The 18,465-nt window shown below is 46.0% G+C and overlaps 1 protein-coding gene across 1 annotated transcript in view; it reads right to left on the bottom strand.

Annotated features, from left to right (window-relative positions):
• Nucleotide 1: 1 nt before the first annotated feature.
• Nucleotides 2–18,465, bottom strand: part of fam20cb (FAM20C golgi associated secretory pathway kinase b) — a 37,775-nt gene continuing 19,311 nt past the window's right edge. Inside the window, exons 4-11 of the mRNA XM_086099375.1 lie at nucleotides 7,666–7,758; nucleotides 3,947–4,062; nucleotides 3,344–3,524; nucleotides 3,151–3,260; nucleotides 2,992–3,073; nucleotides 2,250–2,309; nucleotides 2,003–2,153; nucleotides 2–1,861 (exon numbers count right to left, since the gene is read on the bottom strand). Coding sequence (XP_085955501.1) covers nucleotides 1,751–1,861; nucleotides 2,003–2,153; nucleotides 2,250–2,309; nucleotides 2,992–3,073; nucleotides 3,151–3,260; nucleotides 3,344–3,524; nucleotides 3,947–4,062; nucleotides 7,666–7,758 — 904 coding nt within the window. The 3' untranslated portion in view covers nucleotides 2–1,750. The remainder of the gene's footprint in view (nucleotides 1,862–2,002; nucleotides 2,154–2,249; nucleotides 2,310–2,991; nucleotides 3,074–3,150; nucleotides 3,261–3,343; nucleotides 3,525–3,946; nucleotides 4,063–7,665; nucleotides 7,759–18,465) is intronic.

Below are 18,465 nucleotides of genomic sequence, written 5' to 3'. Positions count from 1 at the left end.
ATTCTGTGCATTTTGTTTTATTGCACTTTAATTAAACATGATGCAAAAAAATGAACAATTATTTTTTTTTACAGAAACAATGTCCTGATGATGAAAATAAACCTTTTGTTGTTGTCGTTTTTAAACCAGGAAAACATACTGTGTACATTCTCCATGGATTCTCTCACAAACACGCGCACACACAATGTATTGACACAGGACTGCAATGAGCACACACACACACACACACACACACACACACACATGCATCCATACAAACAACTCCCCATCTTCTCTGTACTCACCATCCGGGAAAAGTATGAAACTAGACATTCAAGTTTCTATCAATGCACAGGCACTAGATTTTCCTATGATATATATTAAATTTGAGCCAACGACAGAACCACCAGCTCGCCCGTCCGTCTCTAAGCTCTTGTTGATGAATGAAATGTACATCCCGAAAAATAATCTCTTTGTGACAGCAACATCCGGACAATAAGTCGTATATTACAAAGAAACAAAGAATACAAAACGATGTGACATAACGTTTGGCTTTTTGGTACCGTTTCCACTCACTGGCCACAAAATTAGGTACACCTACAGCACATGCAAATATAACACGTATCCATCTTTCTGCTTTGACAAATACACTATTTTATTTTTAAAAACAATTTTATTGAAACAGACGTAAAACAGCACCGGGACATACTGCGCATATTTCCAATATATTTTCCACCATCATGGCAGGGTAAGAAAATAAATAGAAACACTTCTCGGTATGTTCCAGTGCTGTTCCGCACTCATCAAAATTACCACCGTAAAAACGCTCATTGGTCAACGAATACATAAAATGATATGCCAAAGGTCACTATTTTGATACAACCCTTCAACTGGGAATTTATTACATCGTGAAAGTGTACCTAATATTGTGACTGGTGATGACAGGTGATACAGGTAAGACAGCTGTTGGGAGTTAAATGACACAAACTCAAAATGTAAACACGCTCTTGCCCAATTTATTGTACATTTCACAGCCGGGAAATAATTAGCACGCAGCAATTACGCCCTCTTGTGGGGCAAATAAGAAAGTACATCACTATGATGTTATTTTGGAGGCTGATTTGATTTCAAACAATAAATATGGGTTTTAATAAATACTCTCTCGAGGACATTTCCGGGCAATATAATGGACAAATTCAAGAGTTAACCTGCACTCCAATTAAAATTATTTAAACCCCAAAGAGCTTTGACAGGAAATAAAATATACTTTTTTTTTTTTTTTTTTTACTGTCAAGGCAATTTTACTTTTTGTCTCTTCGTGATGACAAAAACAAGTAGCTCCTCCTCCAAGTCAACTCAATTGAACGCTTGTGATGTCATCAGTATGTATCGAAACAGATTGCTCAGCTTGAAGAACCTCAACACATCCCTCAGAATTCACTGAATTCAAAAGAGGTCCGGAAGAAGACATAGACAAGGCGTCTCATACAAGACTTTCACGGTTTGCTAGTGCTGCAGTAGGTCAGTCTGGCTGCGGTTACTATCCTACACCTAAGTGTGGCTGGGTCATTTATTTTTTTTTTTTGTAAGAGCCAAGGCGATGCAGGAAGGTCCAACTCAAGTTCATGGTCCGATCCCAGATCCGCATTGAGGTCACCTGCGTCGAGTTCTGTTGCGTCCACTAGGTTCCGACCAGCAGGCAGCGAGGCCCGAAAGCGCTTATCTCGCATCAGGAGGCGATTCAAATCCTCCCAGCTCAAGTTCAATCCGGCTACCTCCTCCTCGGCTCGCTGTGGTCTGTCCATTGGCTCCCTTGGAGGTCGTTCTCCACCACGTAACTGTAGCCCTCCTTTTCAATGCATTCCACCAGCGCCTGCAGAACCTGCGAAAACAGGCGCCATCGAGTGACAGCCCCCCCCCCCCAAAAAAGTGACAAAGATGTTATTATTATGGACAGATGGAAACAAAACAGATGAAAGGAGCTCACGGTGTAATGAATAACGTCAGGAGGAAAAGTGCTGACCTGGCGCAGTCGGCGGTCCATGGCGTCCAGGTGTGGCTGGATGAGGATGGGACTGAGACGATCCCTCACCAGGGATTCCGCCACTAGAGTGGACAGCTTGTATTCCTCCTTAGCCAGCAGCTGCAGACGCAAGTGGGTCGACTTGCGTACCCTGCACAAAATCCAGGCGATTAGCTCAAGCGCACACTCTGACACAGACACACAACACACACACACAGGCATGCTCTCAGCCCCACAAATATTTTACCGGCAGCATTGTGTCAGTGGCACCAGAATGGACTTCTCATCATGGGAGTGTTTTCCAAACCTACAGAGAGAGAAACAAGCATGGAAGGTTAATACAACTTGGAATGACTTCTGGAAGTGCCTTTTATTTATGCATTTATTTATTTGTCGGGTTGTGATCCAATGGAGTTTCATTCTGCGACTTCAGAATTTGCATTCCCATCTGGAGGAGTGACGTCAAATCTGCACCGTTGTCGCGTTTCGACCACGTGAAAGATGACGGCGGAGTCACGTTTGGTCACTATTTTCAGTTTGTGTCAGCTCAAGAAAATATGAAGGGACGTTGCACATTCTGTACTGTTGACAAAGTGTTATCTAGCTTCAAAAAGTCTACCTGGATAATAAATAAAAATAAATGCATACTTTTTTTTTTCATAAAAAATAGTGACGCAAATTATAGGTATTTGAGTTTAAAAAAATGTCCTCATTATTTTATGCTAAATTTAAAAAAAACACTTTATTCTTAAATGCCACTGTTCAAAATGTCCTTCCAAATCAGTTTCAACAACACTGGTTAATTTTGTGTTAAGGGCGGTTGTGGGCATCTGTTGAATGTAACTACTTGAATTAGCTTACAAACTAACTTGGTTTCTTTAAACTAGAGTCATCAGTAACCTAGCCAAGTTACTTTTACTTTTACAAGCAAACTGTGGCCAAAAACAAACAAAAAAAGACAACAACACAGAAACGCTGTGAGTTCTCACCCTCTGCCGTTGTCGAGATGGATGATGAACGTCTCGTTTCCAAATTTTTCAAACGTCTCATAATGATGCCGATCCATGTTTCCTGTCGAGGGATTTTAAGGAACGGGAAATAGCACGTGCACTCGCTCTCGAGTGAAAATTAAAAAATATCTCACGTACCCATGAGGAAGTCAAAGATGGTCATATCCATGATGTCCAGAAGTCTTGTCCCGCTGTCATAGGGCGGAGTCTGTTTGACCTCCTCACAGTAGTCGGGGTCAACTTCCCATCTGCGTGTCACAAAAGCCAAACGTCATTTTTAAGACGGACAAAAGTGGCGCGCTGACCGGTGTGGAGCGAGGATCTTCTTTACTCTGCCTTCTTGCGTTTGTGGTAGGAGCGTCTCCACGGGTTCCTCCAGGTTTTGCGCTTAGCGAGGGCCAGGTCCGGGAGGAAGGCGGCGAGCGAGCCTTCGATCTGGTCGGGCTTGCCGCACAGAGCGTGCTCCGTCGAGCAGTAGTACGAGCATTCCCCGTAGAAACACACGTTGTTGGCTGAGCGAAAAAGAGGGGTGGGGGGGGGGGGTGATTTACACCCTCGGTTGTGCTCTCTTTTTCCTCTTTAAGAATTCATTGCACACATATTTTGGAAGGACGTTCAGACAAGATTAATGGCCCCTGGAGGGATTCAATGACTTGTATTAATTGCTGAGACTGTGAGTAAATTCATTCCCGTGAGACCCCCCCCCCCCCCCCTCCTCCCACCCCCCACGTGCCTGCGACCAAAAAAAAGTTGCAGAGCTCATTAACTGCTGTGCCTTGATGCAAGCAAGCCTCCAGTCACTCTCCATTTGATGAACATCGCCAAGTATTCCCCCCCCCCCCCCAGGCAACAGAAATAGCTTTACACGAAGAACAATTTATATTTTTCACGTTGCCTTTTTTTTTTTCAAACATCAAGTCGAGTTGTCCACTACCTGGTGAGATGAAGAATGTCCGCCACAGTTTTTTATCCCGCGTGACATCTCGGATCTCCTTGGTCATGTTGACGAGTCTGCCAGCCACAGGAGGGACACGGCGGAAATCCAGAATCCTACAGTAAGCCAAAGCAAACACGGGAGAGTATTCAATTGTCAGCATGGCGGGTGAGTAAAATTGAAACAATCCCATCATAAAACAAATCCAAGAATATTCCCCATTAGCCGACGAGGACGATGTCAAAATTCATAATGCCGCTTATGGCCACTAGAGGGCATCGTGACCACGCTCTGCATCATCACACCGCGGTCATTCCGCACCAGACACCTTTTCACCCCCCCCCCCCCCCCCCGATGTAAAAGCCCAGTAAGATAACTTCACCATCCGTTCGGGGGGAAATTGTATTGACGCTCCAACATTGAAGGCTTTTGTGGTCCATGCGCCTTTTAGCCGGCGCAGTTTAAGTGGAAAGCCAGGTTGTGGTATTGTTGCGGTAGGAAGAGAAGATGAGGTTTTCCTCAGGCTGCACGTGCGAATGCGTGCATGCCAAGTGTCGATTTTAATGCATCTGTGGGTTCCAGTTCCGACATCGGCACTGACTCTTTAACAATTGATAGTGCCCGACAACTGCAAATGGGCAGGGCCCGGGGGGGGCAGTGGGAGGACAGGACGGATCAGAATAAAGATGGGCAAAGGGTGAAGAAAAGAGTTGGAGGAAGAGAGGAAAATTGCCATGAAATGAAAGAAAAGAGCAACCACAGAGAGAAGATGACTGCACAAAAACGACCATTTCTTTTCATAGCAGGTGTTTGTTTTGTTTTTGTTTTTTGTCCGCCATCTTGTATTAAAATGGCAATGCACCGAAGAGAAAAAGCAAACACTTTAGTGATTGATTTTTAAAAATCCGGATAAAAGGCAGATCAAGTATCAAGTACAATTTTTATGGTCAAATGTGCTATACAGCGCAGATGAAATTTCCTCTCTCAAACAGACAACGAGAGGAGCCGCTGCGGGTGCCCGCGCCGCCATGAATGCATTAGCTCAGATTTTTTTGGTTCCCTGATCAGGCACAGTTGTTCAAGAGGTAAACTGTCAAAAATGCGGTCATAATTTATTATTATTTTTATTTATTTTCGATTTTGGTCCATGCTCTTTGCCGACCCCCCCCCTCCCCGAAGCAAATCCAATCACATAATGAAGTGTGTTAATGGCAATGTAGCCTATAAGAGAAGCGGCGTTGGCTGTTAATGCTGCTTTAAAAGGAGGTTTTGTGTGGTTATGCCCCCCCCCCCCGCTCCCCCTGGGAGGCAATGTAGCCTCACTCTGCGACACCAGCGAGCAGCCACTCCGCAGCCAAGGTCTAATTTAGAACAGACAAAATAAGAGAGAGAAAAAAAAAATGAAGTGCTGCTTTTGGCAAACCATTGCCTGGCTTATATTTAGAATGGGCACAGGGTCTTTCATGCTTTTGGTTTCCTCCTCTTCCCTTCGCTTCAGCCCCCCCCCCCCCCCACCCTCCACACACACACATATGTTGCCAGTATGCGTGTGCGTGTGTGGAGAAGCGCACCAGATGTGGAGCAGACTGTTGACAAAAGCTGCTGCTAATGCAATTTATGCAGAAGTGTGTCACGGTGCCTGAAGGAAGGAAGCGAGCAGATTCAACGTCGCTCCCCCCTCTTCGGCCCCCGCCATGATGGTGCGCATGTGAACGGGGCAAGTGTTGTAACCTCGCTTTCGTCTTGTGCCGGCATGGAAAAGGGAAAACACACACACACACACACACACAAACACGCGCACCAGCGTTTCTGTTTTGTAGCCTCCCGATGCTTCCTATCTTTTCATCAAGCTTCCCTCGAGGGGAAGAGTCAAGAAGCGTGCTGCTTTGCTAAGTAAGGAGGTTGCAGTCATTGTTCGGGCTCCGCGTTTTGTGAGAATACCAAATTGATGGAGCCAGTGAAAGGCAAGAAGTAGAAGGGCAGTCGACGTGAAACAAACGCGGAAGCATTCGATGCTTTCAGACGCTAACTACAATAAGACTGGAGGACTTTGACCTTCTGCTCAGGGGATCTCTCCGCTTCTTTCGTGTCGCTGCATTACGTAAGGAATGTTTTCCACCACCGGTGGTATTTGTTTGCCTTGTTACCATTTGGAACGCATCTGCAAACATAACCGTTGGCCTGGGTGACTTTCGAGGTTATTTGACAAGATTATTATTTTTTTTTTACTCCAATAGAACGTCCCTGCTAACTTGCATTGCTCAAACAGTCAACCCCCCCACCTATTCACGGTTTGGCATCTCTGAAATAACTTATTTGTATATTTCTTTTTTTCAACCTGTCCTGCGTCACTTGCTGAAAAACACGTTTTTGGGTTGTTGTTTTTTTTGGTCTCATCCTAAGCGATGCAAGTACAACTTTGTCACTATCTTGTGACACTTTTGCTCTCAAGCAACTGTGCTGAAGTAAACAGAGGCACTTAATTCAGACAAAAGTAGTGCCTCGGTGCCATCTTAGAACCAAGGAACTATGTTACAGTTGAGTTGAGGAATTTCGTTTCAACAAACAGTGCATTGTTGCCACCTTGGAGCATCTACAGGCACTTACCAACCTTTTGGGGTCAATGATTAAACGACTATTAAATTAATAGATGAATAATTCATGATCATTTTGAGGTGATTGTTGATGAGCTGTATGTTTTAAAATTGATTCGGTCAAATTTTTATTGATTGATACATTGATTAGGGGAGGGGAAAAAAATGGACGCTGGAAGAAAACAGTTTCAAAGCTTGTTTGCTATCAGGAGAAATAAAGCAATACCCAGAAGGGGGTAGCGGAAGGGAGATGGGGGGGAACAAAAACACCAAACCAGCTTTGAATAATGTGTCAACGTTGATTCAAACTGCAAATTGGATTTGGGTTCAAAAATAAATTGAGATATTATTTGAAGGCCATTATGGGCCAAGCCTGCTGTATGGCTCTCGTTCGTATTAAATAAATTTTTTCCCACCAAGCAGTACAGGTTGCCGGGATTAAATTGACTCCCCCCCACACAAGGCAGTTATGTCATCATGTGGTTGCACAATCGCTGGTGCTTTGCTCGAGGGCACCTTGGCGGCGATATCCCTCTTGCAATCCCCGTCCCGGTGTTTCCTATCCGTAATTATTCCCCTTCTACGATTCTTCGATCATCGCTCTAATCACTCGATGCAAATTTGACGTGAAACGGCTCAAAAACATTCGTATTCTCGTCTGCGTGTAAAATAACGGGTCATATTCCAAAGGCAAAGGTGCCCTTGGCGTCAAGTGTTCTGCGGTTTTGCCGTCTTCCCTGCCAGGTGGTTAATGAGCTGACATGAGGAGGTGCAGATTCGCAATCAGGGCCCCGAGTAAAATCAGCAGGACATCAAGCAGGACATTGTCGTCGCCCCCCCCCCCCTTCCCCCGCCTCCACATTGGCAACTTGACCTTGTCGTGGCCATCGTCGGATGCATATTTTTTGAGGATTCGGCTAAACTGGAATGTTTTTCACATCGCCACGGCCCCCAAATTAAAAAAAAAAAAAAAGTCTCCCGCCTTCAAGGGTCTGCTCTCGTCAAAGACGTGTTAAGCAGCAGCCCTCATGCTAGTCTAATCCACTTGCCGATTTAAAAAAAAAAAAAAAAAAAAACAATTCGGGGGCATTCGTATGAGCGGCTGCAATTTTTGCTCCGTCTTACTTGTCGAGATGAAAGGCGGCAATCTCAGCATTGTGTCGCTCAAAGTCGGAGAAATAGAAGAAGTCCGGGGGCGTCTCCTGTTCACGAGTTTGCCTGAAGGGACACACAGAAGAAAGGGAAATGAGAAACTCAATCGTCCGATACTTCACGCGACGTCTTCGTCTCCTCTTTTGAGCTGTTTGTCTGAATGGCGTCCGACAGAAAAGCCAGTTGGGGGTGTGTGTGTGTGTGGGGGGGGGGGTACTCAACGCTGTGGCTTTCCGCCTTTGCACCCCCGTTTGCCGTTTGTAGAAATAAACCCGAGCCGCAATCAAAGCATCTCAATCAACACCCTTGAGGAAGTCAGTGTTTCAGGATCGAGGACAATTTCAAGGTCAAAGCCCCCCCCCCACCCCACACCTCCTGAAGCGACCATTCCTGTTCCCACTGTGTATTTTTTTTCCCGCCCGACTCTGATCCGGCGGAAAAATTGCATCCTGCAACACATTCGGCGGATTTTAAAGCTCTTACAAGAAATGCAAGAGCCCCCCCCCCACCCCTCACCCCCTTTAAGACTTGAAAAGCCAGCGCAGATGGAACAGCAGCCAGAACGGCGCAGGACAGATGTGTAAAAATCAAACAAGACAGCATGGTATTTGAGTTCCCCCCCCACCCCACGTTTTTTTTTTATGAGCTCTACTTTTACTGTCTTTTTTTTTTTCTTTTTGCACAGAAGCAACAATTTCAAAGACTGACAACCTCTGCCATTTCTTCTTTAACTTGCTGGAGGAAGATGAGAAGGCTCGGAAATATCTTGGCATCTTCTCGCCGTTCCTTCTTCCTCCGCCGCATCTTCATTCACTCTTTGCTGACTCCACTTGTGCATGCACAGCTTCATGCCTCGTACCGGTCCGCACCCCCCCCCCCCCCCACTCCCTTGCTGCATCTAGCTCTCTTCTCGTCTCTTCTTTCTTCTCCACTCTTCAGCTGGCTGGCTCGCTCGCTCCACAGCTGTGTAACTGACATACATACCAGTCATTAACTATCCCAACGCGGTGCCCAGAAGCACAGTCATCCCTTGGACGAGCCTCAATTTCTACTCTCCGTTTTCTACTCCTCAACACACAATCGCTCAGGCATTGCGCCCTTGCGATAATTTAGCTGATCGCATGAACCTTCGAGGCAAGAATCCGTTTTAAGATCTTCAGTTTGTTTCATCGTGGTCACTTGTTGCTAGGCAGAGGTCTTTGGGTTCAAGTGCAAAAAATAAATAAATAAATGGAATCGCTTTGAAGTGAAAATGGATCTGTGACGTCTATCGTCGTCAATGGCAGTGAATGAGGTAAGAGGTGGGCCCTGGCGGGTTAGCTGCGTGTGAACGTCTGGGCCGTGAGCTGCGGCTGACAGCTCACGGCATTAGTATGTGCATTAGTGCTTTTGCGATGTTCAATGAAGGACTCAAACGTGCAATACTTATTATTCAATAGTCATTTTGCTGGAGAACAGTCCAGCGTGTGGGCAATTTCAGACTCAATTGAAAACAAATTGCCGCCGCCCCTTTGCTCTTCCCCCCTCATTCCAATAACTGACTAAACAGCATCTTTTGATCAGCTCACACACTCTCTCTTCTTTCTGGATTGCTTCACTCCACGTTCGAGAAAAAAAAATGAAAACGATGGATAGTGAGGGCAGCGTCCACAGATGGACAATATTATATTAGTGCACAATATTGAGGCTATAGGCTTGACAGCTTTGCGTTGTGTCGGACTAATTGCGTGTCAAAGGCAAGCAAAGCAGGACTATGAGAGCAATGTCGTGAAAGAAAAACAAAAATAACATCAAGACTGCCCGGAATTCGGAACTTTCTTTTATGTACATCGTAAATATCCATCCTCAACTGATTGATGCACGCCATGGTCACCTACGGTTTTAAAGAACGACTTCCCATGTCCACAACAGTACTCGCTGCTTTAATCAATACGGTTATTTGGAGCGTGCCGCAACACCCCGCGACCCCAAACACTTCCAAAGGAGAGCCGAGGCAAGAATATGCGGGAAAATGTTATTTCTGGACAAGAATGGGGCGGGCGGCGGCGGGGACGAGTGCAAATTCGAAAAGAGCCGTGCCTATGTTCATGCATGTTTTGATCGCGCGGAAATATACATAAATGCATGACCACATCGTAAAGTCCCGGCTCCATAAATGTTTGAGTATGCCACAAAGCTGGAGGGGGGAAAACAGAGAGGAAGACAGCTTCCCTTTTCTCAGAACGAACTCACTTTGCTTTCATATAGTGGCATAGTCATATAATGACTTACAAGTTTAATTAGTTCTTTGATCAAGCACTTTGACTCGCGTATCAATTAATTGTTCCCCATTGAAATGAATTGAAAGGCTTTCAAGGTCCCATGTATCCCCCCCCCCCCCCCCCGCCCCTCCTTCACCACCGCAAGCAATAAATTAATCTGTATTACAATAAACAGCTTGTCCATCCTGAAGTCAGAGCTGTGATCAATGACAGCAGGTGAGACATACTGGGCCCAACGTGCCCTGGCTGACCCCCGGGGGTGGTGGGGGGGGGGGCCCACAGTAAACACATAGTTTACACTGGTTGGGCAGACACTTTCTTGGCTCCGCTACCAAGGTCCGAGGGGGCCCCAGAGCAGGCGGTGAAAGGGGGGTGTGGGGTGTGGGGGTGAATTTGATGGTCGAACAGCAAACACACCGCGGTGTGAGAATTTGAAAGGTGAGTGAAAGTGCAGCATGTGGAGAAATCTATCTGCAGATAGAGTTCAGTACATAGATGGTACCGACTCAAAAACAGCGGGGAGAAGAGATTGAAGCATTTTTTTTTGTAGCTCGCTAAACTTTGCCAATGTTTTTTTTTGCAACCTCCCCTCCACACACACACACACACACACGAAGGGCCAAGAGGACAAAGGTGAGTTTTTAAAAGCATGGGAGGCCAAGATAGCACAGAGTCATCACCGCGGGCGATGAGAGGAGGCGGAGCATTGTTTTATCTCGAGCGTGCGCCTGTGTGAAGGTTGACCTTTTCAGCGGCGACATTTGATAAAGTGACTAAATGCCGCTCGGCGAGCGGGGCAAGACAGGATGTGCTTTGCGCGGCGGAGCGTCCGTCCGCCGCGGCTATTTACCCGCGTCGCCGCCGTGGCACTGCGCTGTAATTTTATGTCTGCGGCGTGGATTCGGCGCCCCCAAATGGGGAGGCGTGACAGGCTATTGTGCTTTGAGTAAGTGCTCCGCGCATGGTCGAGATGACATTTGGTTTATGTGAGCGGAGGTGGGGATGGGATGGGGGAACGGGAAACAGGAGAGAAAGACGCCAATGATGGAAAGGATCGTTGACAGGGAGGGAGAGCGGTACTGTATCATGTTGCAAAAGGGAGACAAGAAGAAGAAGAAAAAAAAAAGAGAAACATCAATATTAGACATCCAGAATAAGATGAGAAAAATGAACAGAAAAGGAAATGAAAGGTACCTTGCTCCATTTTGAAAGCATGAATGATGTTTCTTTTTGTTTGAACCCTTTCGGAGACACTGGTCACTACAGTGGACAGTTTCGCATGTTATCAGCCCCCCCCCAAATTCCCTCATCAAATTACAAACACAATGCCAAATAGATAAAACAATGCATTTGCGCGCCCCCCCCCCCCCCCCAAAAAGAAAAATCCATAAATTCACAATCTAATAAGACACTAGGGCGGGGGGGGGGCACTCCATCTTTTTGAAAAAGCACAATACACAAGCCTCGAGGCTCTCGAAATAACCTTCACAGTGTGATCCAGGTGTGTGTGTGTTTGTCATACATTTTCAGTGTCAGGCTGTCACAGCTCCCCAGGCACTACAGTGCTCTTCCTCCCTCTCCCCCCTCCCCCTCCGTCTCGTTACTCCATTAGCCCTTCAGAACCCGGGTCGGCTATGCGGCAAGACAGCTGTTTCCTTCCAGCGAGCGCGCCACTCACTCGCAGGAAGTAAAAGCCAAGAGTGAGTTAAGTCACGCTTCGCTCCAGGAAAGATAGGCACGGCGATGGAGCTTTCGTGGTTGGATTTGAGAGGGAAAAAACAAAAAAAACAAAAACGAGTGCATGCAATCATCAAGAAGTAACTTCTGCTAGCAAGCCAGGCTAAATTTAGCTCCTCCTCGATGATTTTAAGACAGTCAAGATGTATCATTAATTCAACCCGCTCGGTGCGCTCTTGAGGTCAGTCGAGTTCATCCGACAAACGCACATTTGGGATGAATTTGAGCAATACAGTACAGGGGACCGTCCTCTTGTATTTTTGGATCATGTTGATTGCTTCGATATGCGTCTCGCTATATTCTTTACTCAAGTTCAGCCGAACGCTACCAAAGCGATGAATCGATCTTCATGCCGGCGTACTTGAAGCATCCTGCGCCACAGACAAAAGCAGACTTCACAAAGCGTCACAAGAAGCGCAAATAAACACGGTATCGATACCATGAATAATGCAGTCCAGAACTAAATCCAGTTTACGTTTAACCTCCGTCTCCTCGGGGGGCCGGCGCACCGCATGCATAAATGCAGACATCCTGAGTAACACCCTCAGAACACACACAGGGGGAAAAAAAAAAAGTACGCTTATTATACCGCCACTTCAAAGAGGACAGAGCGCCACAAAAAGAAGAGCCCGAAAATCAAAATAACCGAGCAGAAGCACTTTTGTTCGAGCTTCCGCATGTGGCGAGACACCGTGAGGAGCCGCGAGTGCAGGAGGTGGAGGATGCCGGAAGAAGGATGCTCGAGTAGATTGATATTGAGAGGCTTTTCAGATGGTGGGTGGGGGGGGGGGGGGGCTACAGGAAGGCGTACGCCATTAATCTAAGTCTAAATGGATTTGTATTGTCATTCTGTGCATTCATCCCTGAGGAGAGGTGTGCCAGGTATAACCGCCCCCCCCCCCCCCCCCCCCCCCAACAAACACACACAAAGGCATCAGGAGCTGTTGGTCATGCTACCCTGTAAACGGGCCTTCAAGATGAAGCCATCATCGCGACGTAATCTGATCACGATGCAATGACAGCTCGCGTCGCCTCCTTATCTGCGCATTACAGCACGCGCGCGCCCTCGCACCCTCGCACCCCTCCATCGTCCTCACAGACTCTCGCCAGCTATTCTCACATTTGCAAAAATTTTGTTTAAAAAAAAATCATTCACAATTCTGTCTCCGCCGAGATACAAAACACAATTGTGGGATGTCAAGTGCATGCCAAACTAACAAGTGTTGATATAATCCCCAACCATGAGGCTTGCCTTTCCCAAAATACTGCTTTAAAAAAAAAACTAAGCAAAAAAAAAAACTGGCACTAAAGGACAAAACATACGCTTCGGTCTAAATTTATTATAAGGCTTTATTTTTTATAAACGTTTCGCTTTTGGTCACGCATCAAGAGCACCGTGACAGGGCAGTTTTGAACGCGAGGCGCGGCGACCCGATCGCTTTCATTCGCTTTCAAAATGCATCAAAGCCGGATGGAAATCGACAAGCGTTCTGCGGTCATTAGACGGCCCGTTTGATTAAAAATGGAGGTTTGTAATCGATCCAAGCGTTGCCAGGGGAGTAAAGACAGGTAGCGACGGATGCTTTTAAGATATGCGGGAGCGGAGGAAACGTGCTTGAAAAAAGGGCTTCAAACGCACGTAGACGCCAAGCCGAGACATGACAAACACGGAGAATCGATTGAAATTGAATCCCGGGAACAGAAATGTAAACACAAATCGCCGAATTCCCCCCGAGCGAGCCATAAAAGAGGCCTCACCGCTTTCTAATCTCCATTTCTAGAGCAGAGGTGGATTACACGCGTGTGTGTGTGCCTCGTTGGAGTGGGTGGGGAGATGATGAATTTCGCCGGGTGGCATAAAAGACGAACCCTAATCTTCGCCGTTCATTCAGCTTTCAGAACGAATCCCCATCATTGATGCCGCCGCGCCAATGTACGCGCCAGCAACACAAGGCCGGCATTCCCGACCAATTAACTCATTCACTCCCAAAGACGTTTTTAAACGTCTTTTCAGATTTGGTCCAGAATTGGCTGGTACTGAATGAGTTAATCACGTTATGCGACCCAATTCTACATCCTGCACTGTGAATAGAACGACAAGTCAGTGATGCTTTTGAAATATAACGTGCAAGAGTCTCGACAATATCTCTTTGGGCTCGCGATGACGTTCGCCAGGACCGTCTTCATTGAATACCGGATGAGAACACAAATCATTGTCGGCTGGGATTTAATTTTGGGGGTCCAAGATGCACACATGTAGCGCGACTAGCTTGAAATGTTTTTTCTTTAGAAGCGAACCCAATTGACATTTCATTTGAAGTGCGTGATGATTTTTTTTTGGGTGGGGGGGTGGGATGTATTTGCAAGAAGCTACCAAGTACGAAATGCTCAAACAATATTTTCCGATCTGCGTGACACCGTTGTTTTGTTGCGCACTCCATGTGCAAATTTGAATCTGGTGATTCATGACTCATTACTGAAATGAAATGCATGGAACGTATGAAAGCCGGCTTCGATACAGTGGACTGAATTATTAATAATAGAATATTGCGGTCGGGGTCTTCGGGGGGTTTCGTGTATGCAGCGTGGCCCTCGCGGTGTACTGAAGGATAAAACATGAGCGCTTTTATAATCATCAAAGTTGCCCGACTGATCAGAACCTTAACTCATTCACTCCCAAAGATGTTTTTAAACGTCTTTTCAGACTTGGTCTAGAAGTGGCTGGTACTGAATGAGTTAAAAGGCTAAAGGTATGACATCTTTGCGCTAAATAGCATCATAGCTACTGCTGAAATGAAAAACATTTGAAAAGGACATGAGAGCGGGCGGCTAAAGCCTCTTTTTCTCTGCGGAAGAAACAACACGATTGCTTCACATAAAACATTCACAGAGGAGACGATGCTACGGCGTTATTACCGAGTCCCGCCGAGGTGACGAATGCCAGCCATTTTTGACGAAGGCGTTCTATTTTCCGTTCGCCGGCTGGCAATCGGCGGTTCTCGCTCAACCCACGTCGGTTTTAAGTCTTGCTATGAGACAAAAAGCAGCCGTCCTGTCTCGCTGTTATTTTAAGACGGACCTGCTGCTGGATTTGAAGCAAACAAGAAAAAAAAAATCAAATAAAATCAGACAATGCTTGCATCATGCCGCTCATTTATCGGCGTCTCTAATTGCTGCATTTTTGAAAGTGTCGCCGGTGCCGGTTTGCTCAAATAGCCTCGGTTCGGAGTCACAATCTTTACGGGATGATTATGGGACATGGCTCGCCTAAGACTGATTGCTGTGGCCTTTCCAGAGCTATTCTGGCTCTGCTGAGTGTGTGTGTCTTCCACTCCGCATCGATCTATCGACCGCAGCCCACAAGAAACCGGCTCGGACCAAAAAGATGAATCTCATTTCGGCGCGCCACACGCACACACTCACGCAAGCGCCCGCACGCCGTCACAGATAAACAAGCATGTTGATTTTTGATGACAAGATTGATGATGCCTCTCCCCTATTCCGATTGTGTCAACAATGGCCGTCCTCCGCCTCCAAGCGCAGCATCAAACGGTGTTTGCGGGATGCGCCGTATTCACTACCGTCAGAGAATTGGATGTGCACCTGTTCAAGTATTTAAGAACTGCCATGCGCCTCACGTTTTTGTCAGATTATTGACCTTGCTCGCTGTACCGCCTCCAATGTTACTTTTTCAACCTTCTCGCTCATGTCCCGAGTCGCTCTTGTCCGTTTAGAGTCCGGTTTAATTTCGTGTACGGTATTCTCGGGTTTTGCCGTTCCCTCGCCTTTTTGCAAGCGCTTTCTGTTCACGTTTCCTTTTTCTGGCTTTTTGTTGCCAGCGATTTCTATTGGTACTTTGTCGGTCCAACAAAAATATTTATTTCAGGAAAGAAAAAAAAAATTCCTGAAGTAAATATTTTTGTTGAGCATTTTATTTGTGTCTACGTTCGTTCACGAACTGTATCAAGTACCAGCCAATTTTAAGACCCTTTGTTACCCTAAGTCTTGAAAAAAAAGGAAAAAATATATAAATACCTGGGATTGAATGTCTGCAGTCTGAAAAGACTTCTAAATACGTCTTTGGGAGTGACAGTGTACTGTGTTGGTACTGGTATCGTTGTTCGGGACCTTCTCTGCCACTTCTTACTCTTAACGCGGAATCTCTTGCAGCAGACCTCAACTCTAAATTCCAACTAGCCTGCACATAGTAAAATCCCATGAAAAGAAACAAAAAGATCGCTTATGCGATATCCACTCGCAGTGGCACAAACGATAAACTGTTCTAGTGGAAGAACACTGTAACTCACCCATCAGTTTACAACATCTTGTTAATAGCCTTCGTCTTTGTAAAGCGTCAAGAAAATCAAATTCTCATGATGTCCTTCGTGCATTACGATGAATAATTAAGGCGTGATTGATTAGGAGCGCACGAAACAGCCTCTCGAGTCCCGCTAAAAAAAGGCGCCGGGAACTTCTCACGTCGCCTGTAAGCTTGTTCACCTCCAAGCAGTTTTTGTCTCTGCGGCGTGCTGCAACAGAAGCTTATGAGGACGGCCAGCGTGTAACTAAATACAGAGCTGCTGCTTTACAGCTCTGTCATGGCCCATCTTTCTTTGACTTGATGCCTGCAGCCCGCGGCGCTCCAGTGCAGCGGGAAGACTGCCAAGCGCGGCTCTGTATTGACAGTGCGCCGCTTCTCGCTGGACCTTTTGTGGGTCAGCTGGCATTATTTCCTCACCGGATGCGTGGGCCATGCACGTACGCACTACATTAGGTGGACCTGCAGCGTGGGGAAAGATTCTGCCTTTTCATGCTGTCTGATTTTATGCGTGCTGATGAACGCTTCTGCTCAGATGATGATGGACATTTTCTGACATGTACCGTATTTTCCGCACTATAAGGCGTACCTAAGAACATTTGATGTTCTCAAAAGCCAAGAGAGTGCGTTATAATCCGATGCGCCTTATATATGGCTCAATATTCATATTTCTTGGATATATTATTTTAAATGTTCTGTAACGCGCTTTGTTAGAGCTGCAACGTTTGTGAACTCGCCGGATAAATAAAGCTGTATTGTATTGTATTCCCTTTAGCGTCGCTCCATCCAGTGGATGTATAACGCAACCCCAGCCGCAATTGGAGCATCCCTTCTATGCGCCATATAATGCGAAGCGCCATGGATATGAAAACAGTTTTAAAATAGGTCATTCAGTGAAGGTGTGTCTTATACTCCAAAGCGCCTTATCATACGGAAAATACGGTACATAAATGAAAACCGATTCAATTTAAACTAAAAGTAAAACAAATAAATAAAACAACTAAAATGAGAAATCTATATCTATTAAAGTACAGTAAGCCACAACGACACAATCTCTCAGCACACACAATAAGAATTGAAACCAATCATGAGGGGCGTACCTTTCAGACAGCGAAACATGTTCAGATCATTATTCATGCAGGATGAAAAGAAGTAATGCATTAAAAGCAAGTACAGAAGCAAATAGAAAGAAAGAAGTTCCTGGGATGAAAAAATCCCAATCTAATTGGCTTTTCCCCCCCCCCTCTCTCCCTCTCTGAACAACAATTACTGCTAATTATCAACCTCTCTCTTCAGCTCTCAAAGCACGTCCATCTCATCCATTGGCTCACTTCTCGGGCCATTTCTCTGCAGTTCTATCTGCCTCTCCCGCTGCGCGAGCGGCCTTCATCTGCTTGTAACCACAATGGCACAGGAGGATGCTGGGCTGTCGCCGAGCCTGATGGGAAAGTTCCGGCGCCTTCCATTATTCATGACCATGCGACTCGACGCAGGTTTCCATATTCCTTCCCTCAAATCTCTCTCTCGCTCGCACTTTTGCACCCGTGGAGACGGATGGATTTATTAGCGGGCCAGGTTCCTATTGAGATGGTCTCTCATTTGTGTATGCTCACATCCTGATGGGTGCAGAGCAGGAAGGTACGAGAGAGGACGTGAACGATGACCGAGGTCGTGCAATTAGTGTTTATCGGGGATGTGCATGGCTCATTTTATATATATATATATATATATATATACACACACACATACATACACACACACACACACACACACATAAACTGCCTGCAGTTTGTCTGATTATTTTGACCTTGTTGTTGCTCTTGCGCTCGTCACAGTTGACCTGGATCCTTTCGTACCTCATTTTTTCAGTACAGTCTTGTTTGGACTTTTTTTTTGTTTTGTTATGTGTAAATTGGATTCTTGACATGTCATTGGTTTTTTCGGTTTCATTTTTGGCTTTCCTTTTTCAAGCGCCTTTTTGTTCATGTATTGTTTGTCCTGGTTCGTTTGACCAGCGTTTTCTGTTCATGCATTGTCGGTGTGCTTTTGTTCTGGGTAATAAACATTTTTGTTCAGCCTTTGCGATTTGAAGATGACAGTCTAGTGCATTGCGATGCCAATTTGAATTCAGTGAATTGTCCAGCCCTGATTTGGAGCACTGGAACCGGACTGTGGCCACACACTTCTACATTAGAAATATTTGAAACAGTGTCGCAGCCCAGCACCATCCAAACCCCAGAAGAACCACTCCAGCGTGGCCCTCATTGCGCCTTATCAGACCACTCTTGAACAGTCGCCGCTAATAGAATTAGAAGGATTTCAGGAGAAAGAGAAGAAAATGGCAGCCAAGATTTATTCCCCACACCAAAGCGGAAGCCTTGTGAGCATGTTGCAGCTATTGTGTGGGCTCGGTCAGGGAGGCCGTGCTTCACATCAAATGAACTGAGTCGCACTGAA

This window comes from Hippocampus guttulatus, chromosome 19 (assembly GCF_054856545.1).
Source record: "Hippocampus guttulatus isolate MCC_2025c chromosome 19, RoL_Hgut_1.0, whole genome shotgun sequence".
Taxonomy (NCBI): domain Eukaryota; kingdom Metazoa; phylum Chordata; class Actinopteri; order Syngnathiformes; family Syngnathidae; genus Hippocampus; species Hippocampus guttulatus.
The sequence above is the reverse complement of the archived record's forward strand: the minus strand, read 5'-3'. Positions and strand labels throughout refer to the sequence as shown.